General features: G+C 36.8%; 1 protein-coding gene across 7 annotated transcripts in view; it reads right to left on the bottom strand.

Moving 5' to 3' along the window:
- TTLL7 (tubulin tyrosine ligase like 7) overlaps window positions 1-21,109 on the bottom strand; it is a 145,839-nt gene that overhangs the window by 14,007 nt on the left and 110,723 nt on the right. For 5 of the 7 annotated variants that reach the window (XR_009258008.1, XM_058716817.1, XM_058716820.1 and 2 more), the window contains exons 19-20: window positions 15,000-15,160; window positions 1,293-1,466 (exon numbers count right to left, since the gene is read on the bottom strand). Coding sequence is in view for 5 of the 7 variants with exons in the window: in XM_058716817.1 (XP_058572800.1) it covers window positions 1,293-1,466; window positions 15,000-15,160 (335 nt within the window). In the remaining 2 variants the exon portion in view is untranslated. Of the gene's footprint in view, window positions 1-998; window positions 1,202-1,292; window positions 1,467-14,995; window positions 15,161-21,109 lie in introns of those variants that run through there. The other 2 variants (XR_009258009.1, XM_058716822.1) reach the window with 2 other exon arrangements.

Raw genomic sequence — 21,109 nt, 5'->3', positions numbered from 1 at the left:
TTCACATATTTCAAATATTAATGGCTAGCTTTATCTTTACCATTGTTCTGATCAAGCAGCTTCTAAAGGTAATGCAACAGTCAGAATCCAATACAAAGATTAAAAATACGTTTTTCAATACTTTTTGTTAAATATATTCCAAGCCATTCTGCTGTTGTAAGTCAGTTTATAGAAAGTTAGCTTTAATATACTCTGTGATTTTTATAATAAACAGATTAATTTCTAGGTATTTCAAAAAGAAAATCCAAGCTATGGTGGTTCTATTTTCCTCATTGCCTATTCAACTGTTAGTTGAATACTATCATCTTTTGACTATCACTTAGTTTTTCAAAGTCATGGTTTATTCTCTTTTTTTTTCTTTCTTTCTTTCTTTCTTTCTTTCTTTCTTTCTTTCTTTCTTTCTTTCTTTTAACGTTTTATTTATTTTTGAGACAGGGAGAGACAGAGCATGAACAGGGGAGGGTCAGAGAGAGGGAGACACAGAATCTGAAACAGGCTCCAGGCTCTGAGCTGTCAGCACAGAGACCGACGCGGGGCTCGAACTCACGGACCGCGAGATCATGACCTGAGCCGAAGTTGGCCACTTAACCGATTGAGCCACCCAGGCACCCCTGGTTTACTCTCTTCTATCTTGAATAGTACTTCAATGTATATATACTAAAAATGAAGTCGCATATCCATCTTTAATTCTAATGGGAACTATGATTGTACAGAAAAATCCTAAAATGTACTTCTTTTTTACTCTGTGTATTTTTGCAGCTTAAAAACAATATTATTTTTTATGATTTGGAAAACTACCTATTTTAACTAGACAATATTTATTAAAATTCAGTTTTTAAATGGAACTTAACAAAATTTACCTCCCATACATTTGTTTGGTGATGAAAGGAGTAGTGGAGGCATACGGAACAACAAAAATTAAACTAAAGGCATCTTCCCAGCTTATCAGGCTGATGGATAAATGTGAAATATCCTTATTGGAGCAAAAAGTTTATTACCATTTTTTGGATGCTTTTACTTGGCTTTTGAAAGCAAAAGTATATAAACCAAATAATCTCATTTCCATGTAGGTTATTTCTGTCACCTTCAGGTTTGTGGCTGTTGTCCTTGTTTGGTCCTTCAAAGGTAAAGACTGTGCAAATTAAAAGTCTTTTGTAGATAATAGCGGGTATGAATTTTTGGTCTTTAGCTTTTTCTCTAGCTATATAAATGAAAAGAGACTTTCAATTGCAAACTGCATTGTGGCATTACTTTATATAAAACTCACAGGGTGTAGAAATGTAAACAAGTACCTGGAGTTACTCCAATCAGTACCAGGGCCTGACAGTGATCCTCTTGTGTCAGTTGCATACTTGTAAACCACTAGCAGGCACTGTTTACAAAGCTCAACCAGGCGCTGGCAACATTGGAGCTGCAAAGGAGTCACCACCTCCGGGCTTTTACTGAAAATACTCTCCCAAGAGGATCTGTGGGCATGGAAACAGACATGACCTCATGTGGCTGTTAAAAAAGGCAACCAGCTTTATCACTTACCTAGCAACAAACCAATAAGGAAAAGTAGAAGTGGCCTCACAACATGTGAAGTGACCGCAGGTGGTTGAAAGGTATAAAATAAATACATATTTGAAAATTAATCTTTATATTAAAAAACACAACATAGAATTCATATGCTATTTGTCTCTAAAGGCTTTACTGATACCAACTGTGGGTAGCTATCAGCATGGCTTCCCAACACCTCCTAAAAATTTCCATTACTCTATATTAAAGTATATGTAAAATATCGAGCTTATTTCTCAAAAGTTAGGTATTCTAAAACTTTAAGCTTTCTAAAGTCCTTGTTATATTTACCTTTATGTTAATAATAATCCCAAGATCTGAGGAGTTAAGATGGTGGCATAGTAAGGGGACCCTATACTTGTCTCTTCCCTTGAACAACTTGTTCTCTTCCCTAGACCAACTTGTCTCTTCCCTAGACCAACATCAAACCATTCTGAACACCTAGGAAGTAGATCTGAGGATTAACAGAACAATCTGCATAATTTGAGATACAGAGGAAGGCAGAGGCAGGTACTTGGTGCAGACAGGTGAACTGGGGAGAGGAAGGAGCTATTTTCATGGAGAGGAGAAAGACAGAGGTGGCTGCAGCGAGAGAGCAGCACTCGGGTTTGCATAAGAAAACACTCTCCCTGAAAGCAGCTAGAGAGAAAGAGTGAAAACACACACAGGGGACTGCACAAGAAAATGGTTTCCCAAAACCACCGGAGCGGGGGAAGGAGAGGGTTTCAATACTGCCAGTTTTTTTTTTATAAACAGCTGAGCACAGAGTCTGAAGTTTCAGAGATCAGACTCTGGTGTTGTCCGGGCCCCAGGAGCAGGCAACTGGCCTGAGGATCCCCTAGGTCCCATAGGGAGAAATGGTTCTTCTGTTTGGAGTACATTTGGTAGAGGTGATACAACCTCTCTGTGGGTAAAAGACAAGGTGGGCACCACCAAGCTGCCACCAATATAGAAAGAAAGATGCCAGTTGAGGCCAGCAAATCCTGGAGCCAGCTGTGTGTTGTGATTTACCATAAACTCTGAGTACTGCCACTGTACGGTGGCATGACCGTTTCCTGGGACAAGCCAGCCACAGGGCAGTGAGATCCTCCCCCAGAAGATCACTGAGGGTCTGAACTGTAAAGGTCTCTGAAGTGTGGGGTTTTGAAACACAGCTGTGACTGAGATAAAACTCTGGAGAGAGGCACTGTTTGATAGGTGGACAGCTCAGACACAGACAGGGGTAAGGCAGGGAGCTGATGGAAGCAGTGGACACAGGAAGGGTGGCTGATCATGCATCTGTGAGGGCGCAAACTTCCCTCCCTGGAGACTAGAGAGTGGGGTGAAGCCATTTATCATTATTAGCCCACCAACACTGATCCACCCCAATGAGCTAAACAGTGCCTCCAAGTGGAGAATAGAGCCATTACACAAAGCTCCCCTTGTGCCCTCCAGGCACATCTCCATTAGGACAAGTTGGCCTGAGAATCTGAGCAGCAGACCCCTCTCCCAGAAGCCCAGCACAAATCCTTTCCCTGAGTTTAGCCTACCATAGACTACTGCAAATTTTCAGCTCTAGGGGAAACCTGATCTAGTTTCATTTGGTTTTTTTGTTTGTTAGTTTGCTCATTTTGTTGTTGGTGCCTCTGTTTTTGTTGTGTTTTTCTTCTCTTTTGTTTCTTGGATACAGAATGGACACTTTATTTATTTTTTAATTTTTAATTTTTTTCTCTCTTCTTTCCTTTTTTCACTTTTTCCTATAAAGCTTCTCTTAACTAGCAGACCAAAATACACCTAGGATCTAGCTTCCTTTATTTGATTTTTAAAAATTTTTAAACTTTTATTCCATTCTATTATTATTGTTGTTGTTGTTTTCTTCCTCCAAAATGACAAGATGGAGAAAGTCACCTCAAAAGAAAGAACAGAAGGAAATGATGGCCAGGGATTTAATCAATGCAGATATAAGTAAGATGTCTGAACTAGAATTTAAAACAATGATTATAAGGATACTAGCTGGGCTTGAAAAAAGCACTGAAGACACCAGAGAATCTCTTTCTGCAGAGACAAAAGAAGTAAATTCTAGTCAGGCTGAAATTAAAAATGTTATCACTGAGATGCCAACCCAGTGGAAGACATAAAAACAAGGATGGATAAGGCAGAGGAGCAAATAAGCGATACAGAAGATAAAAATTATGGAAAATAATGAAGCTGAAAAGAAGAGGGAAACAAAGGCCAGGGATCACAAAGGCAGACTTAGGAAACTCAGCAATTTATTAAAACATAATAACATTTGTATCATAGGAGTCCCAGAAGATGAAGAGAAAGAAAAAGGGAAAGAAGGTTTATTTGAGCAAATTATAGCTGAAAACTTCCCTAATCTGGGAAAGGACACAGACATCAAAATCCAAGAAGCACAGGGAACTCCCATTAAATTGAAAAAAAGTTAGCCATCACCAAGATATATAGTCAAATTCACAAAATAAACAGACAAGGAAAGAATCCTGAAAGCAGCAAGGGAAAAAAAGTCCTTAACCTACAAGTCCTTAACCTGAAAACAGATCAGGTTAACAGCAGATCTGTCCATAGAAACCTGGCAGGCCAGAAAGGAGTGGCAAGGTATATCCAATGTGCTGAATGGAAAAAATATACACTCAAGAATACACTATCCAGCAAGGCTGTCATCCAAAACAGAAGGAGAGATAAAGAGTTTTCTAGACAAACAAAAACTAAAGGAGTTTGTGACCATTAAACCAGCCTTATGAGAAATTTTAAGAGGGACTCTGAGGGAGAGTGAGGGGAAGACCAAAAGCACAGAGATTAGAAAGGACCAGAGAGCATCACCAGGTAACACAATGGCACTCAATTCATATCTTTCAATTAACACTCTGAATATAAATGAACTAAATGCTCTAATCCAAACACATAAGGTATCAGAATGGATAAAAAATGAGATCCACCTATATGCTGCATACAAGAGCATTTTAGAGCTAAAGACACATGCAGATTAAAAGTGAGGGGATGAAGAACCATCTATCATGCTCCTGGATGTCCAAAGAAAGGCAAAATAGCCATACTTAATCAGACAAACTCGATTTTAAAACTAAGACTATAATAAGAAATGAAGAAGGGCATTATATCATAATGGCCCTATCCATCAAGGAGATCTGACAATTGTAAATATTTATGCCCCCGACTTGGAAGAACCAAATATATAAATCAGTTAATGATGAAAATAAGGAAAGTCATTGATAACAATACCATAATTATAAGAGACTTTAATACCCCACTTACAACAATGGACAGATCACCTCACCAAAGCAGAAAATCGACAAGGAAACAATGGCTTTGAATGACACAATGGACCAGATGGACTTACCAGATACATTCAGAACATTTCATCCTAAAGCAGCAGAATACACATTCTTCTCCAGTGCACATGAAACACTGTCCAGAATAGATCACATAGTGGGTCACAAATCAGCCCTCAACAGATACAAAAAGATGGAGATCATACCATGCATATTTTCAGATCACAATGCTATGAAACATGAAATCAACCACAAGAAAAAATTTGGAAAGCCCTCAAATACATGGAAGTTAAAGAACATTCTATAAAGAATGAATGGGTTAACCAGGAAATTAAAGAAGAAATATAAAAATACAAATGAAAATGAAAACATGGCAGTCCAAATCTTTTGGGATACAGCAAAGACAGTCTTAAGAGAAGAGTACACTGTAATTCAGGCCTATCTAAGAAGCAAGAAAGGTCCCAAATACACAACCTAACCTTACACCTAAAGGAGCTAGAAAAAGAACAGCAAATAAAGCCTAAAGCCAGCAGAAGAAGGGAAATTTAATAAAGATTAGAGCAGAAATAAATGCTATAGAAACAAACAAAAACAGTAGAACAAATCAATGAAACTAAAAGCTAGTTTTTTTAAAGAGTAAACAAAATTGATAAACCCCTAGTTAGACTTATCAAAAACTAAAGAAAGAGGAACCAAATAGATAAAATCATGAATGCAAGAGGAACCAATGCCACAGAAATACAAACAATTGTAAGAGAATATTATGAAAAATTATATGTAAACAAACTGGGCAATCTGGAAGAAATGGACACATTCCTAGAAACACACTACCAAAACTGAAACAGGAAGAAACAGAAAATTTGAACAGGCCCATAACTGGCAAAGAATTTGAATGAGTAAATCAACAAGAGGGGTGCCTGGGTGGCTCAAGTCAGTTGAGCGTCCGACTTTGGCTCAGGTCATGACCTCGCACTCCATGAGTTCAGGCCCCGCATCGGGCTCTGTGCTGACAACTCAGAGCCTGGAGCCTGCTTTGAATTCTGGGTCTCCCTCTCTCTCTACCCCTCCCCCACTCATGCTCTCTCTCTCTCTCTCTCTCTTTCTCTATCAAAAATAAATAAACATTGGGGCGCCTGGGTGGCGCAGTCGGTTAAGCGTCCGACTTCAGCCAGGTCACGATCTCGCGGTCCGTGAGTTCGAGCCCCGCGTCGGGCTCTGGGCTGATGGCTTGGAGCCTGGAGCCTGTTTCCGATTCTGTGTCTCCCTCTCTCTCTGCCCCTCCCCCGTTCATGCTCTGTCTCTCTCTGTAAAAAAAAAAAAAATAAATAAATAAATAAATAAACATTAAAAAAAAATTTTTTTTTTAAATCTCCCAACGAGAGTCCTGGGCCAGATGGCTTCCCAGGGGAATTCTACCAGACATTTAATGAAGAGTAAATACATGTTCTTCTCAAACTTTTCCAAAAAATAGAAATGGAAAGAAATCTTCCAAACTCATTCTACAAAGCTAGCATTATCTTGAATGCAAAATCAGACAAAGACCCCACTAAAAAGGGGAATTACCGGCCAATATCCCTGAAGAACACGGATGCAAAAATTCCCAACAAAATATTAGCAAATCAAATTCAATAGTACATTAAAAGAATTATTCACCATGATCAAGGGGGATTTATTCATGGGCTGTATGGCTGGTTCAATATTCACGAATCAATCAATGTGATATACCACATTAATAAAAGAAATGATAAGAACCACACGATCCTGTCAATAGATGCAGAAAAAGCATTTGACAAAATACAGCATCCATTCTTGATAAAAACCCTCAATAAATTAGGGATAGATGGAACATAATTCAACATCATAAAGGCCATATACAAAAGAACCACCGCTAATATCATTGTCAACGGGGAAAAACTGAGAGTCTTTCTCCTATGGTCAGGAACAAGTATGTCCACTCTCATCATTACTATTTAACACAGTACTGGCATCACACAACAAAAAGAAATAAAAGCATCCAAATAAGCAAGGAAGAAGTCAAACTTTCACTATTTGCAGACAACATGATACTCTATGCAGAAAACCTGAAAGTTCAACTGCAAAAAAAAGTGCTAGAACGAAAACAAGAATTCACTAAAGTTGCAGGATATAAAATCAACGTGAATAAATCTGTTACATTTTTATACACCAATCACAAAGCAGCAGAAAAAGAAATCAAGGAATTGATCCCATTTGTAATTGCACCAAAAACAATAGATACCTAGGAATATATCTAACTAAAGAGATAAAAGATCTATACTCTGAAAACCACAGAACACACATAAAAGAAATTGAAGAAGCATTCTTCAAAAAAATGGAAAAGCATTCCATAGTCATGGATTGGAAGAACAAATATTGTTAAAATGTCTATACTACCCAAAGCAATCTACCCATTAAAAAAAAAAAAAATTTTTTTTTTTAGTGTTTATTTATCATTGGGAGACAGAGAGAGACAGAGCATGAGCATGAAAGGGGCAGAGAGAGGGGGAGACACAGAATCCAAAGCAGGCTCCAGGCTCTGAGCTGTCAGCACAGAGCCTGACATGGAGCTCGAACCCATAAACCCCGAGATCATAACCTGAGCCTAAGTCAGATGCTTAACCGACTGAGCCACCCAGGCACCCACCAATCTATCCATTTAATGCAATCCCTATCAGAATACCACCAGCATTTTTCACTGAGTTGGAACAGTCCTAAAATTTGTATGGAACCAGAAAAGACCCCAAATAACCAAATGGTTAAAAACAACCAAAAAACAAAAAACAAAAAACTTGAGGCATCACAATTCCGAATTTCAAGCTATATTACAAAGCTGCAGTCATCAAGACAATATGGTACTGGTACAAAAACAGACACATAGATCAATGGAACAGAACAGAAACTATATGGTCAACTAATCTTTGACAAAGTTGGACAGAATATCCAATGGAAAAAAAGACAGTCTTTTCAACAAATGGTGTCGGGAAAACTGGACGGCAACATGCAGAAGAATGAAACTGTACCACTTTCTCACACCATACACAAAAATAAATTCAAAATGGAAGAAAGACCTAAATGTGAGGCAGGAAACCATCAAAGTCCTAGAGGAGAAAACAGGCAACAACCTCTTTGACCTCAGCTGCAGCAACTTCTTACTAGACAGGTTGCTGAAGGCAAGGGAAACAACAGCAAACACGAACTACTTGAGTCTTCATCAAGGTAAAAAGCTTTTGCACAGTGAAAGAAACAATCAACAAAATTAAAAGACAGCCCAAAGAATGGGGGAAGATATTTGCAAACAAAATATCTGATAAAGGGTTAGTATCCAAAATCTATAAAGAACTTATCAAACTCAACACCCAAAAAACAAATAACCCAGTTAAGAAATGGGCAGAAGACATGAATAGACACTTTCTCAAAGAAGACATCCAGATGACTAACAGACACATGAAAAGATACTCAAGATCACTCATCATCAGGGAAACACAAATCAAAACCACGATGATATACCACCTCACATCTGTTAGAATGGCTAAAATTAACAACACAAGAAACTACAGGTGTGGGAAAGGATGCAGAGAAATCCTCTTGCAGTGCTGGTGGGAATGCAAACTTGTGCAGCCACTCTGGAGAGTAGTATGGAGATTCTTCAAGAAACTAAAAATAGAACTACCCTAGGATCCAGCAATTGCACTATTAGGTACTTTCCCAGAGGATACAAAAATACATATTTAAAGGGGTACATGCACTCCAATGTTGATAGCAGCATTATCAACAACAGCCAAATGTCCGTCAATTGATGAACTGAGGAATGGATAAAGAAGATGTGATATATATATACATACATATATGTATATGGAATATTACATATACATACATATATATAATGGAATATTACTCAGATATCAAAATGAAAGAAATCTTGCTATTGGCAATGACATGGATAGAGCTAGAATGTATTATGCTAAGTGAAATAAGTCAATCAGAGAAAGACAAATTTCATTCATATGTGGAATTTAAGAGACAAAACAGATGAACATATGAGAAGGGGAGGTGGGGAAGGGAAGAGAGGGAAACAAACCACAAGAGATTTTTAATGACAGAGAACAAACTATGCGTTGATGGGGGGAGGTGGGTGGGGCATGGGCCAGAAAGGTGATGGGTACGAAGGAGAGCACTTGTGATGAGCACTGGGTGTTGTATGTAAGTGATGAATCACTGAATTCTACTCCTGAAACCAATATTGCACTGTATGCTAACTAAAATTTATTTTTTTTAAAAAAGGGGGAAAAAATAAAAGATGAAAAAATAGAAAAAAATAATGATCCCACAAAAGAATTTAAAATTTGCTGTGATTTCATTTGTGGTCTCTGTGCTAGGAACATGTAAATTAATCCTTTGACTATGACCACTCCTTTCAAAACTCTTTCAGATGTAATTATATATCCATGATATTTCTAGAGCACAGTTTCTCTATTCTAGAAGTAATGTTATCTCAATGAATACTGCCTGACTGAAATCTCAAACATAGTGTTCTTCCTCCTTTCACGCACTCAACTTATACCAAAGCAGGTAGTAGCACACACTTTCTTGGTAAACTTAATGTGTGTGTGTGTGTGTGTGTGTGTGTGTGTGTGTGTGTGTCTATGCACACGCAGGTACACAAATATATATAAATATACTTACGATTCTAAATTTACCATGATGATCCCAATCAGGAAACACCTCATCACCCACCCCCACCACCACAGAGAGAGAGACACAGAGAGAGGGAGAAAGAGACTTATTTCCTTAGTGTAAATGAAACTCTTTTTAAGTCTCAAGGGGAAAGTTTTATTTGAGACTTGGTAATGGTTCAGGTCTCGTTTTACATAAACCAACTCGCTTAACCCTCAGAGAAAGAAAACAGTAGATTTTCAGAAAGAAAAAAATATTAAGGAAAATATTTTTCTGAAGAAATTTACTTCCCAGTGGGAAATTCAAAGACTCCATTTTCAATTTTCTGTGGATATTTGATATCTTTGGAATTTTTAAAAATGCTTTAAAAACTCAGAAAGGCATTTTTTTAGTAGAAAGGCTACTGTTTATTTTTTCGGGAGAAATGTGGTCCTAAAAAGATAGCATGTCATCAGTGAATGACAGGTTTTCTTAAAAGGAATGAGATTCAAATGAATAGACTGAAAGGAATAAATTTTCTTCCATATCCTGAGATGTTCAGGACTAAATATAATACTGTTTATTATTTTAAGAAAGTTATTGCATTCAAGAAGCAGTAATGTGCTAGCTAAATTAACTTTTAAAATAAGTTTTAATTTATTACTAAATATAAGAAAAACTAGATATAACACATACATGTTTGTATATACCCATATATACCTGTGTGTGTGTGTGTGTGTGTGTGTGTGTGTGTGTGTGCAATTGACTTAACCTAATTTGATCAAGAAAAATATTGGAGAATACCAATTAATTAGGGAATGTGTTTATAATTAATATGTCTTAATTTCAAAGTCCTACATGTTTAGGCCCAGATAAATAAAAATTTCATATAAATACAAATACATTCAGGAAAACATCCTGTGTTACAACTGTCTGCTTAGGACTTTTCTCTCCACTGAAATTCTGAGTATTGCTACATCCTCTTCTCTTAATTTGGATATATTTTTATTTTGGTCCTTTGGAGCCATTTGATTAGATCCACTATCAAGTTACACACATCATGGGAATTTTTCTTTTCCTGATTTGGAGTATAGAGAGGTAAGAAAAGAACAAATAAAATGGAAGCAAGGTAAAAAGAGCTTTTTCTATAACACTCGAATTTGATGGAACAGTCTGAATATTATATAAGTTATAATATCACCAGCTCTGGCTTCTCAATCTCTCATTCTTCCTTAAATATTTAAAATAAATATGTGGATCAAAGTCTTTTACCAATTTTTGTTGTGTATGTTCACCACCACAGGCCAAAGACCACATTCTACTCTATTAATTCATATTTAAGTGTCAGCACACCAGTGTTCATAAAGAAAAAAAGAAAATGGATAGGAATTGCTTCATTTGGTACTAGGCTAACTTTCTCTGCACAAAGGAAACCTATCTTTCAAACTGAGTATGTTAGAACTATGTCCCCCACCTCCTATCCACTACACCTGGCATATAGAGGCATATAGAAATAAGAAGGTGAAAGGATGTAAAAATAACTTATAATACCAGTTCCTTTTTAAAGAACCCAAGGTCTTATCTGCCTTTTTTCTGTATCTAACTTCCGAAAAACAGAAGAGCCAAAATCCATAAATTCAAAAAGAAAAATTAACTGGTTAAAAATTTGTTTGGTACTCCCTAATGCTCAGAGATACATAACAGGAAACAACTTTAAACAACCATTTTTAGTGATATAACAATAAGATACAGAATACTGAATACTTCTGGCAATAAAGGGGAGGTATTAATGAAATAATGAAATAATTAATGAAATTTTTTACTAAAAAGTAAAACTGATTCATCTTTTTTCTCCTTCTCTAATAGAAGTCGGAATGGATGACTGAGTGGACCAAAGTTAAGTAGCAGAAAGGAGAAAGGAAAATAAAAACAAAACAAAACAAAAACTGGCCTATACCAACAGAATACACAGCAACAATTGAGCTGAAAAGTACTAACAACAACATATCCAATTGAAAGTGATATGAGAACAGGAAGATTCATGTCATTTTTAGTCTATATGTTATGCATATATTTTTAAGTAGGCATATAATTCAGCCTGAAAGCAGACTGCTTAGAATACTCCTTATCATTTCTTCTTGCCTGAAGATTCTAAGAGAAAAAGCTTTTCCATGAAAAACTTCCACTAGAAAATGCCTTTGGCTAACAGGTCCAAACAGATTCTCTTTCTTTGGGGTATACAGATCATAGTTTTGGGTGGAGAAAAGGCTTTTCCAAACAATACATTTCTTCTCCCATACCTCCCCCTGCCTCCTCTTTTTTGTTTTACCTGGAAAACTATTCTTCCTCTTCCTACAAGTCTCAGCTGAAATGTTACATCCTTTAGTTACCTTTCATGAGCTCTCAGACCTGAGTTTGAGTCCACAGCACCAAGACTTCCTCTATCCCGGCAAAACATGGCAGATAATTTTATTCATGAAAATTCTAAGAGCTATTCCCCTACAGAGAACACATTCAGAATGTGGGGCATCATGTGATAACAAGAGAAGGTTCCATGTAACAAGGGTCACTGAGCATGGGCTTTAGCAGCCTGGAAAAGTAAGAAAGAGGGATAAGGGTGTTTTCTATTTGGTGCATCAGTAAAACTTCTGGGCCAACTCTAGGGAAACCTGCCACAAAGGTTCCTACGATATTCTTTGATGTGTCTGGATGTGGACAGGGAGTGGTTTATTTATTTTGTTTTGTTATTGGGGTGTTGATGGGCAGAGGAAAGAATCAAGGTGGCCCAGACTTATTTGAATTATATTTTTCCAAGATTTTACACCTAACTGTGAATGACAGTTGTGCTTTTATTAAAATCATTCTCTTAGAACTGAGTTTAGAGTAGATTTTTGCCTTGACTATTGGGCTGTTAGGCCAAACGTTAAAGGAGTATGCATTGACTAAACATGACTCAAAGGATTACTAACACTACTCTGGGTCTAACCTGTGAATCAAACACAATGCTGTGTGACTTCATGAAATTGAGGAAGCCTAAGAAACCCATTCGTAAGGCTGCAAAATAAAACCCAGTGTTAAACTCACCTCTACAAACCGCCAAAATTTTAAAGAAATGGATGGAGTATGGAGGTCAAATTGGGCTCAAAGCTACTCCTGCTCTATTTGCCCAGATGTGGTGGGGCTGGGGATCTGACTAAGGCTATGGGACTTGCAATCAAGCAAGTCTGGCAACCACTGGGAATGCTGCTTTGAAGGGAATCAGTGAAACACACATCTTAGAGCTTGGGCTCTTGCCTCAGACAACCTGGGTTTAAATCCATGCTCACCTAGTTACTATAAGAACCTGGATAAACTACATGCTCTCTCTATGCGTTAATTTCCTCATCTATACAATGAGAATAACAAAAATAATTTACTCAAAACACTGAAGTGGCAACTATAAGACTATTTAATATGTAAAACAGCGTCAGGCTTTTAGTAAGTCTTCAATAAATGTTGTTAACTCTCATCATCAATACCAATAATAATAGATACCACCAGAGAAATTTAAGGGGAGTATTGTGCAAAACACAAGAGAAAAAGATTCTGAATCAGTTAATATTTTACCAAACTAGTTCAGGGAAGAGGAGCCCTAGAGGCAAAGAAGAACCACTTGATGGGCATCTTTAGGGTCTGGAGTCGGAGATTATCTCATGAACTCAAAGCTACCAGCACTAGTTTCAGTAGCAGACTGTCTGACTTTTTCCCTGGTGAAAAATAGCTGGGATTCATATGTAGCATTCCAACCAATGGATCAACAAACAAACAACAACAACAAAAAAAACATTCCAACTGTGAGTCTAGATTGAGAGAACTTCTACAAAGAGGCAACAACTAACAGGCCATAGAGCATAGTTCAAATATTCCACTTAACTCTCTGAGGAAATAATTTACAGCCAAGATTACTCTCAGGTTTTACCCAAACCCAGAGCACCTTAGAAAGTCTTCCTGTTGTGAATGGCTACTGAGGAGATTTTAGTGAGAGTAAGTCTGCAAATGATATGAATGAATCAGTACTAGATGACCAGAATATTTAAATGGAGGACATTCAGACATCATTTCAGACTACAATAGGCTGTTATGATTTTACCAAAAAGGAAGTACAGGCTGGGTCTTTCCACTGAATTTAAATAATGCAAAGGGAATTTGGAGGGATAGGGTTGTGGAAAGCAGCCCGGTCAGACACTCAAGGACACCAAAGCTCCGATGAAGAAAAGAAAACATTTTAAAGATATTTGAAAATAACGAGCTTGTTTTTTCTGGCACAAGCTTTAAGTAGAAGAGTAATGAGAAAGAGGACTAGAGAAATAAGAAAGAATCAGCATATTAGAGAGTGTTGTATCTCTAGATAAAAACTCTAGACTTTAATGATAAATGAGGGAACTCACTACAGATTTTAGGAAATGACCCCTGACAGTAGGATGGATATGGGAAACAAAAAACTGGAGGCAAAAATGTCTAGAAATCCACTAATCTTACCTAGCCTTTCTATAAATGGCTAGAATACTTTATGTCTCTTTTATAATCATTAAATTTTATATCTCTTCTTTTGTCTACTCGAGGCAACAAAGCTTATTGGTTAAGACCATAAATTCTTGGGCCAGGTTCCTTGAGGCCAAATCCCAGTTGCACTAGGTCCTTAGCACTTATCTGTGCCTCAGTTTCCTTGTCTATAAAATGGTGATAAATCATAAAACCTGTTATGAGGATTATATCACTCATTATACATAAAGTGTTTAGAACAATGCCTGGCATACAGTAAGTAGTATAGCTTTAGCTATTATCATTTTTAAGAGTCTTGCGGGGATCTGTGGGGAATTCAACTCTGTATCTCCAAAAGTATTCAACATGGTAATAAGTACTTAACAATAGCTAAGAACAATGAAAAAGAAAGTAGCCCCATGGGAATGTGACAGAAAAACTAACAGGATTTAGTAAACAATTGAAGATGCAGAAGCCCCTAAAATATCAAACCTGCATAACAAAGGGATTAAGGGAAGGCCAGAAAGGTAGCCCTTTCTAATTGAAAAAGAGGTAGGGAATGTTTGGTTTTAAATTATCTTAAGGCTAAAGAAACAATGAATCACAATAGCTTTGGCAGGACTGAAATTTTGGAGAGGGACGGTAGCCATATTTTGGAAGTCTGTTGTACGAAGGAAAGAGCAGAAGAACATTAAGAATATTGATTCGTAATTGAGATTTTTCATTAAGACTACTTTCTCTCCATTGAATTCAATTTAGTTAGGTGTTATGTTCATATTCATTATCTCATCTAAATCAGTTCAACTGCTATAAACTACAGCTGAGTACAAAAAAATTATATGCAGTAAAAAATATCCATATTTTAAGAGATCATTATGGAAATTCAACCATTTTATTGGCCTTCCTCTAACCAAATAATAAAATGTTAAAAGTAACAATAATAAAAGATAATTTAGAACTTACCCTGAATCACAGAAACAGTTCCACAGTCCTTGACCATGACTCCAGAGTAAGCGATTAAAAACCCTATTGAAAATCCGATATAAATTTACTTCCTCGACATCAGGTACCTTCCAGATGCGTGGAAGAATTGTACGGATACTTGTTTTTACTATGTCCAAAACCTAGTGGAAAAACCAAAGTTATTTCAAAATCTAAGTGTGTAAGTGTGTGTCTAAAATTCTAAGATGAATATATGTAATTCAAGCATAAATACACACACACACACACACACACACACACACACACACAAATTCATTAAACAACAGCACAGAGTAAAAATCCCATGCATTTATGTAAGTTTGGTGTATGCCACAGGTGGCAAATCAGACCACTGGAGTAAGAAGAGATTAAGTTTGAAGTTAAAATTTAAGTTAAATGCAAATTAAATCAATAAATGGAGATTGAAAAATAGTAAGCTTTACTTAAAAAATAAAGCTGAATCCTCATTCACTCGATTTAAAAAATCAGCTCTAGAGGGATTAGAGTCTTAAGTTTAAAAAATAAACCATTAAGAAAGAATTAAATCATGTCATCTGTAGCAACATGGCTGGAACTGGAAGGTATTATACCGAGTGAAATAAGTCAGTCAGAGAAGGACAGATATCATATGTTTTCACTCACTTGTGGATCTTGAGAAACTTAACAGAAGACCATGGGGGAAGGGAAGGGGAAAATATAGTTACAAACAGAGAGGGAGGGAGGCAAACCATAATAAACTCTTAAATACAGAGAACAACCTGAGGGTGGAAGGGGGTAGGAGAGAGGGGGAAAATGGGTGATGGGCATTGAGGAGGGCACTTTTTGGGATGAGCACTAGGTGTTGTATGTAAGCGATGAACCAGGGAATCTATCCCAAAAAACAAGAGCATACTTTACACACTGTATGTTAGCCAATTTGACAATAAATTATATTAAAAATAAAATAAAATAAAATAAATTTAAAAAATAAAAATAAAATAAAAATAAACCACTAAATATCTTAGTGAAAAGCATTGGTGAATATCTTTTAGTCCTTAGGTTAAAAAAAGATTACTTTAACTCACAAAAAAGTGTGGGTCATAAAAGAATAATAGATTGATTATATTAAAATTAAGAACTTCTGGCCATCAAAAAATACATTCAAGAAAATAAAGGATCAAGTTACAAACTGGGAAAATAGATTTAAAATATATACCTCCAACAAAAGATTAATATCAGAAATACATAATGAATGCCTAACAAATTGTTAACATAAACACCACCAACTTAGAAAAAAATGCACAAAAATACATGGACTGGAATTTCACAAAAGAGGGAATAAATTTGCCCAATAAACATAAGAAACAAAAATTAAAACCATAAGATACCTCTTCATGTCCATTTAACTGACAAAAATTCAAAGTCTGACAATACCAAGTGCTGGAGAGACAGGGATGTGAAGGGTCTCTTAGACACTTCTGGTGGGAGTAGCAATTGGTGCTGTCACTCAAAAATGGCTTGGCATTATCTCCTAAAGTTAAAAATTCATATACCCTATAACCCAGCAACGTTGGTCCTAAGAGAAATCCTCTCGGAGGTTAAAAACATGAGGCATGTACAAGAATGTTCTAACAGCTGTTCACAATTGCAAACAGCTGGGAACATCCTAGTTGTCCTTCAATGGGAGACTGAACAAATAAACTGATACCCTCATTCCAGTGAACTATTATACAATAATCAAAATGAATGAAATACAACAACACGCAAAACACAAGCATCCTAGTAATATAATAATACATTTTTAAAAATGCAAACCTGAGTTATAATATACAGTATGAAATCCCTTTGATAGAAGTAAAAACAACTAAATATTAAAAATACTTATGGGGAATAAAGATAGACAAATAAGAATTTATAAAGAAAGAAAGTAAAGAACTAATAAATCCTGAATTCAAGAAAATGGCTCCCTGAGATATGGGGAGGATGTCCAGGGGAATGGAGTAGAGTCATGTGATTGAATAACAGGTCACTGCCAGGAACATAAGTTTTGTTTTAGATGTGGTGGTCACAAACGGGACAGTGACCTTACAAACACTAAATAAAAGCAGGTCATATACAGACCATTAATGAGAGAGTATCATGAAATAAGAACTATGATTAATCTAATTCTGGACAACTGAAATCCTAGAGGTTCTAAAAAAATTTGTAAACCCAAAAATTGACTTTGCCCAGTTCACATCTATTTAATAATTATACAATGAAGTATTTCCAATGAAAAGCCTTAACAAAAAATAGGAAGCACCAACAAATACAGTTATTCAAACAGTTATTCAAGACTTTTACTTTGTATTTTATTTATCTAATTGAAGGAACTGCCTGGAAGTATGTGAGTGAGTGGTGAGAAGAGAAAGAAGCTTGCAAACATCAAGGCTGAAGGAAGACAGATTTCCCTTAATTGGCACAAATGTAGAGAGAACTGGAGGCAGATAGAGGAAGAATTTAATTTGCCTGTCTTTAAAACAACCATATTTAAAGAAGTGATACTAGTTCTCTCTGAGAAGGCAAATGTAGAATAAATATCTGTTTAAAATCAATTTAGTAAAAAGCTTTCAAAACACTTTATTTAGAGAAGAAGGTCGACTCCAACTTCTCATGATGAATTGTGTGAGCCTCATGCCTTCCCTTCCTGTTCACCATGAAGTGGAAACAGTATTTGCAACTCCCACTGCAGGTTAAGGGTATGTCAGATGAAGGGGCAGCGAATAAGGAGAGAGAATGCAATCTGTAATAAAGTCGCCTGGGGAAAAAATTGTCCTGGAAAAGCTCGTTATTACAGATAACAAATGCTTAATAATTAAGAAGTATTTAAAAAAAAATTAATATGAATTATTCACAATAATACTGATATGTGTATTGATTAATACCTTTTATTTTTTACGATTTTCATTTAAGCTATTAGTTTAACTCATATGTATATTTTTTAATGTTATTTATTTTTGAGAGAGCAAGCAGGGGAGGAGCAGAAAGAGGGAGACAGAGAATCTGAAGTGGACTCCACACTGACAGCAGAGAGACCGTTGTGAGCTCAAACTCATGAACACGAGATCACGACTGGAGCTGAAGTTGGACACTTAACCAACTGAGCCACCCAGGCACCCCAAACTCTATATTTTTTTAATGTAGAAAGCAGTACTCATGACTGATGTGATGGAAGAATCCACACTAGCAGTAAATGATAAATTTCAGTAAATTTTCCTTTCTACTTTCTATGTATTAGTGAGTAATAACAGGCCAAAAGTCATAACACAGGACAAATTTAAAAAGCAGCCATGCTAACGTTAATTTCATATTCTATTAATAAATAGCTATTCAACTTTAAAGCATTTGAGATTATAAGTTATTTGTTTATTTCTTTTTGAATACATTTTATGGTAAAATGCACACAACGCATAAGAACCAAAGAGAAGAGCCTGCCTGCTCTATACTAAGCACTATACTAGGTGCATTATTTAGTGGAGACCCTCTTGGCCACTGCTCTGTACATGTTTTAGTCTTAGTTTAGAGGGAATTTTAAAACCATGATCTTCTAATATCCTAGCCCACACATGACTGAAGGCAACTTCAGAAAGCAGCTAGGGAATTAGGAGTGGTGAATGCTTGTGCTCTACTCCTAATGTTTCCTCCAAAATGGAGAGATGAATACATTTGCTAAGCCTCTTGCACCACATCAAGTATCTCTGCCTGAATGATTTCCCAGAATCATGAGACTAGCATGATCTAGGCAACCCAGGAACTTGCTCCTTCTTTTCCCGAGCAGCCCACTGGGAACATACATTCTACTTTGCTTCTCTTTGCCCTATTTTTATTTTATTTTATTTTATTTTATTTTATTTTATTTTATTTTATTTTATTTTATTTTATATTTTATTTTATCTTATCTTATTTTATCTTATTTTATTTTAATGTTTATTTACTTATTTTGGGAGAGAGATAAAGGGCGAGTGGGGGAGGGGCAGAGAGAGAGAGAGAAACAGAGAATTCTAAACAGGCTCTACGATGTCAGTGCAGAGCCTGATGCGGGGCTCAAACCCACGACCTGTGGGATCATGACCTGAGCTAAAATTAAGAATCGACTGAGCCACCCAGGTGCCCCTCCCCTCAATTTTAAAGGAGGCAAGCTCTCTGCTCCTGGAGAAAGGAAGGGGTTAGAGAGACCTGTAATTTGGAGGGCACGAGGGCATGTAAACCAAGGGGACAAGTACCTGAATCCCTTCATCTTCCCTCTGAGCCTTCATATGCACTCTTTCCTCAGCTTGGAACAGTCTTCCTTATCTATTCACCTGGTGAACCTACTCAGGGACAACTTTACCTGCCATTAAACTATGATCCCTTAATCCCGGGTTCCTCCTCTATTTAATAACTACCTTGCTTTATTTTAATTTCCTGTTTCATTAATACAGACTATTAATCCATATAAAGGGAGGCATTATGCCCATCTTGGTAAAAAACGTATCATGTCCTCAAGGCTGAAGATAGGTCTAGCACTCAATAGGTGTTTATCTTAGTGAAACTGTTCCTTGCATCAAAGTGAAACCTAAGCAGACACGGTAAAAATCAGAGCTCACACTTTTTGAGAGCTTCCTATAGACCTCACTGTGAACCAGGGACTGTTCTAAACACTTTTACATAGAACAATTCACTTAATCCTCAGAACAAAAACATAAAGTAGGTACAAATTGATCCACAATCCTTTTCCAAAAAATCATGAGGCTGGATTCCATAATCATAAACATTTCTATTTCCACAGGAAAAATATGAATATTCAAACCAAGACATGAGACAAAAATAACACATACCTTCCTGTCAAGTCATTGTCATCAAATGAATTCAAGTAGGTTAGGTTTTGCTGCCTAACGGTTATGAAAATTTTTCATTTATTTTTTTGTTTATTTATTTTGAGAGGGGGTGCCAGTGGGGAAGGGGCAGAGAGAGGGAGAAAGAGAATCCCAAGTGGGTTCCTCTCAGTGTGGAGCCGGATGCGGGGTTCAGTCTCAACGATTGCAAGACCATGACCTGAGCCAGTATCAAAAGTTGGAGCCTAACTGACTGAGCCACCCAGGCACCCTGGACATTTTTTCGTTCTGAGAACACCTCTGGATCTCATTTTATGGATGAGAAAACTCTGCCATGGAGCAGGTAAATAACTTCGCCAAGATTACACAGCTAGTAAATGGACAGTTCTGTAGCCAGAACTTCTGGGGAAGCACTACCCAACACTGCCTCACAACTAATTTGATCTGCCCAGGTGTGAACAGCAAACTCTACAAGAGAATCAAATTGTTACTTCTTAGATTCAGATTTGCCTCTAATCAAGTGATACTTGGGAAAATGGGTTGGGTTACTGTACATAAAGAAGGCTGCCCAGGCACGCCCTCTATCAGGGTCATGATGAAGGGTCTAGTCTGCTTAAGAGGCTCACAGATGGCAAGACAGTGACTGCACCTTTAGCAAAACATCCACTGAATAATCTTAGGAAGGCAGAGGGCAGACAGGCAAGAAATCAGACTGGAAAGAAGTAAATTAGTGCCAGTTCTATCTGCAATGCTAGTTTGGATATCTGGGTGCTTTGGTGTTAGAACAAAATGGTAGATGAATGATTTGTGAAACACAAAAACAAATGGTCAGCAAGTTGCCCTTTGTGTTTATCTGTGGACTCAAGTGAGGCTAAGTTATAGAATATAGGTATGCATTTCCTGACATTGTGACTTTTAAAAGCATCCCGATCTAACATTAGGCTCTCCAAGGGAAAAAATAAATAGGAGATTCAGTCAATGAAAACATTAATAAAATGAAAAGATTTGTCTTTTCCATATGAAATATAGCACATTGAAGGCATATAGCACACAAATTCATGTTTTGCAAGAACAGACAGATGTTGAATGACAAACTGCTCCATATGGCTGAACAGTTGGTTCTAAATTAAAATAATGGCATGAGGTGAGGGAGGTTTAGAAATAACATTAAAATCACTACATGCTGTACTAATGATGCATGCAGCAGCCATGGCTATGGGGGAAAGGCACTTTTGCTGATGCAACACGAACAGCTCTGTG

This window comes from Neofelis nebulosa, chromosome 2, assembly GCF_028018385.1.
Source record: "Neofelis nebulosa isolate mNeoNeb1 chromosome 2, mNeoNeb1.pri, whole genome shotgun sequence".
NCBI lineage: Eukaryota > Metazoa > Chordata > Mammalia > Carnivora > Felidae > Neofelis > Neofelis nebulosa.
This window is presented reverse-complemented; position numbering and strand designations above follow the sequence as displayed.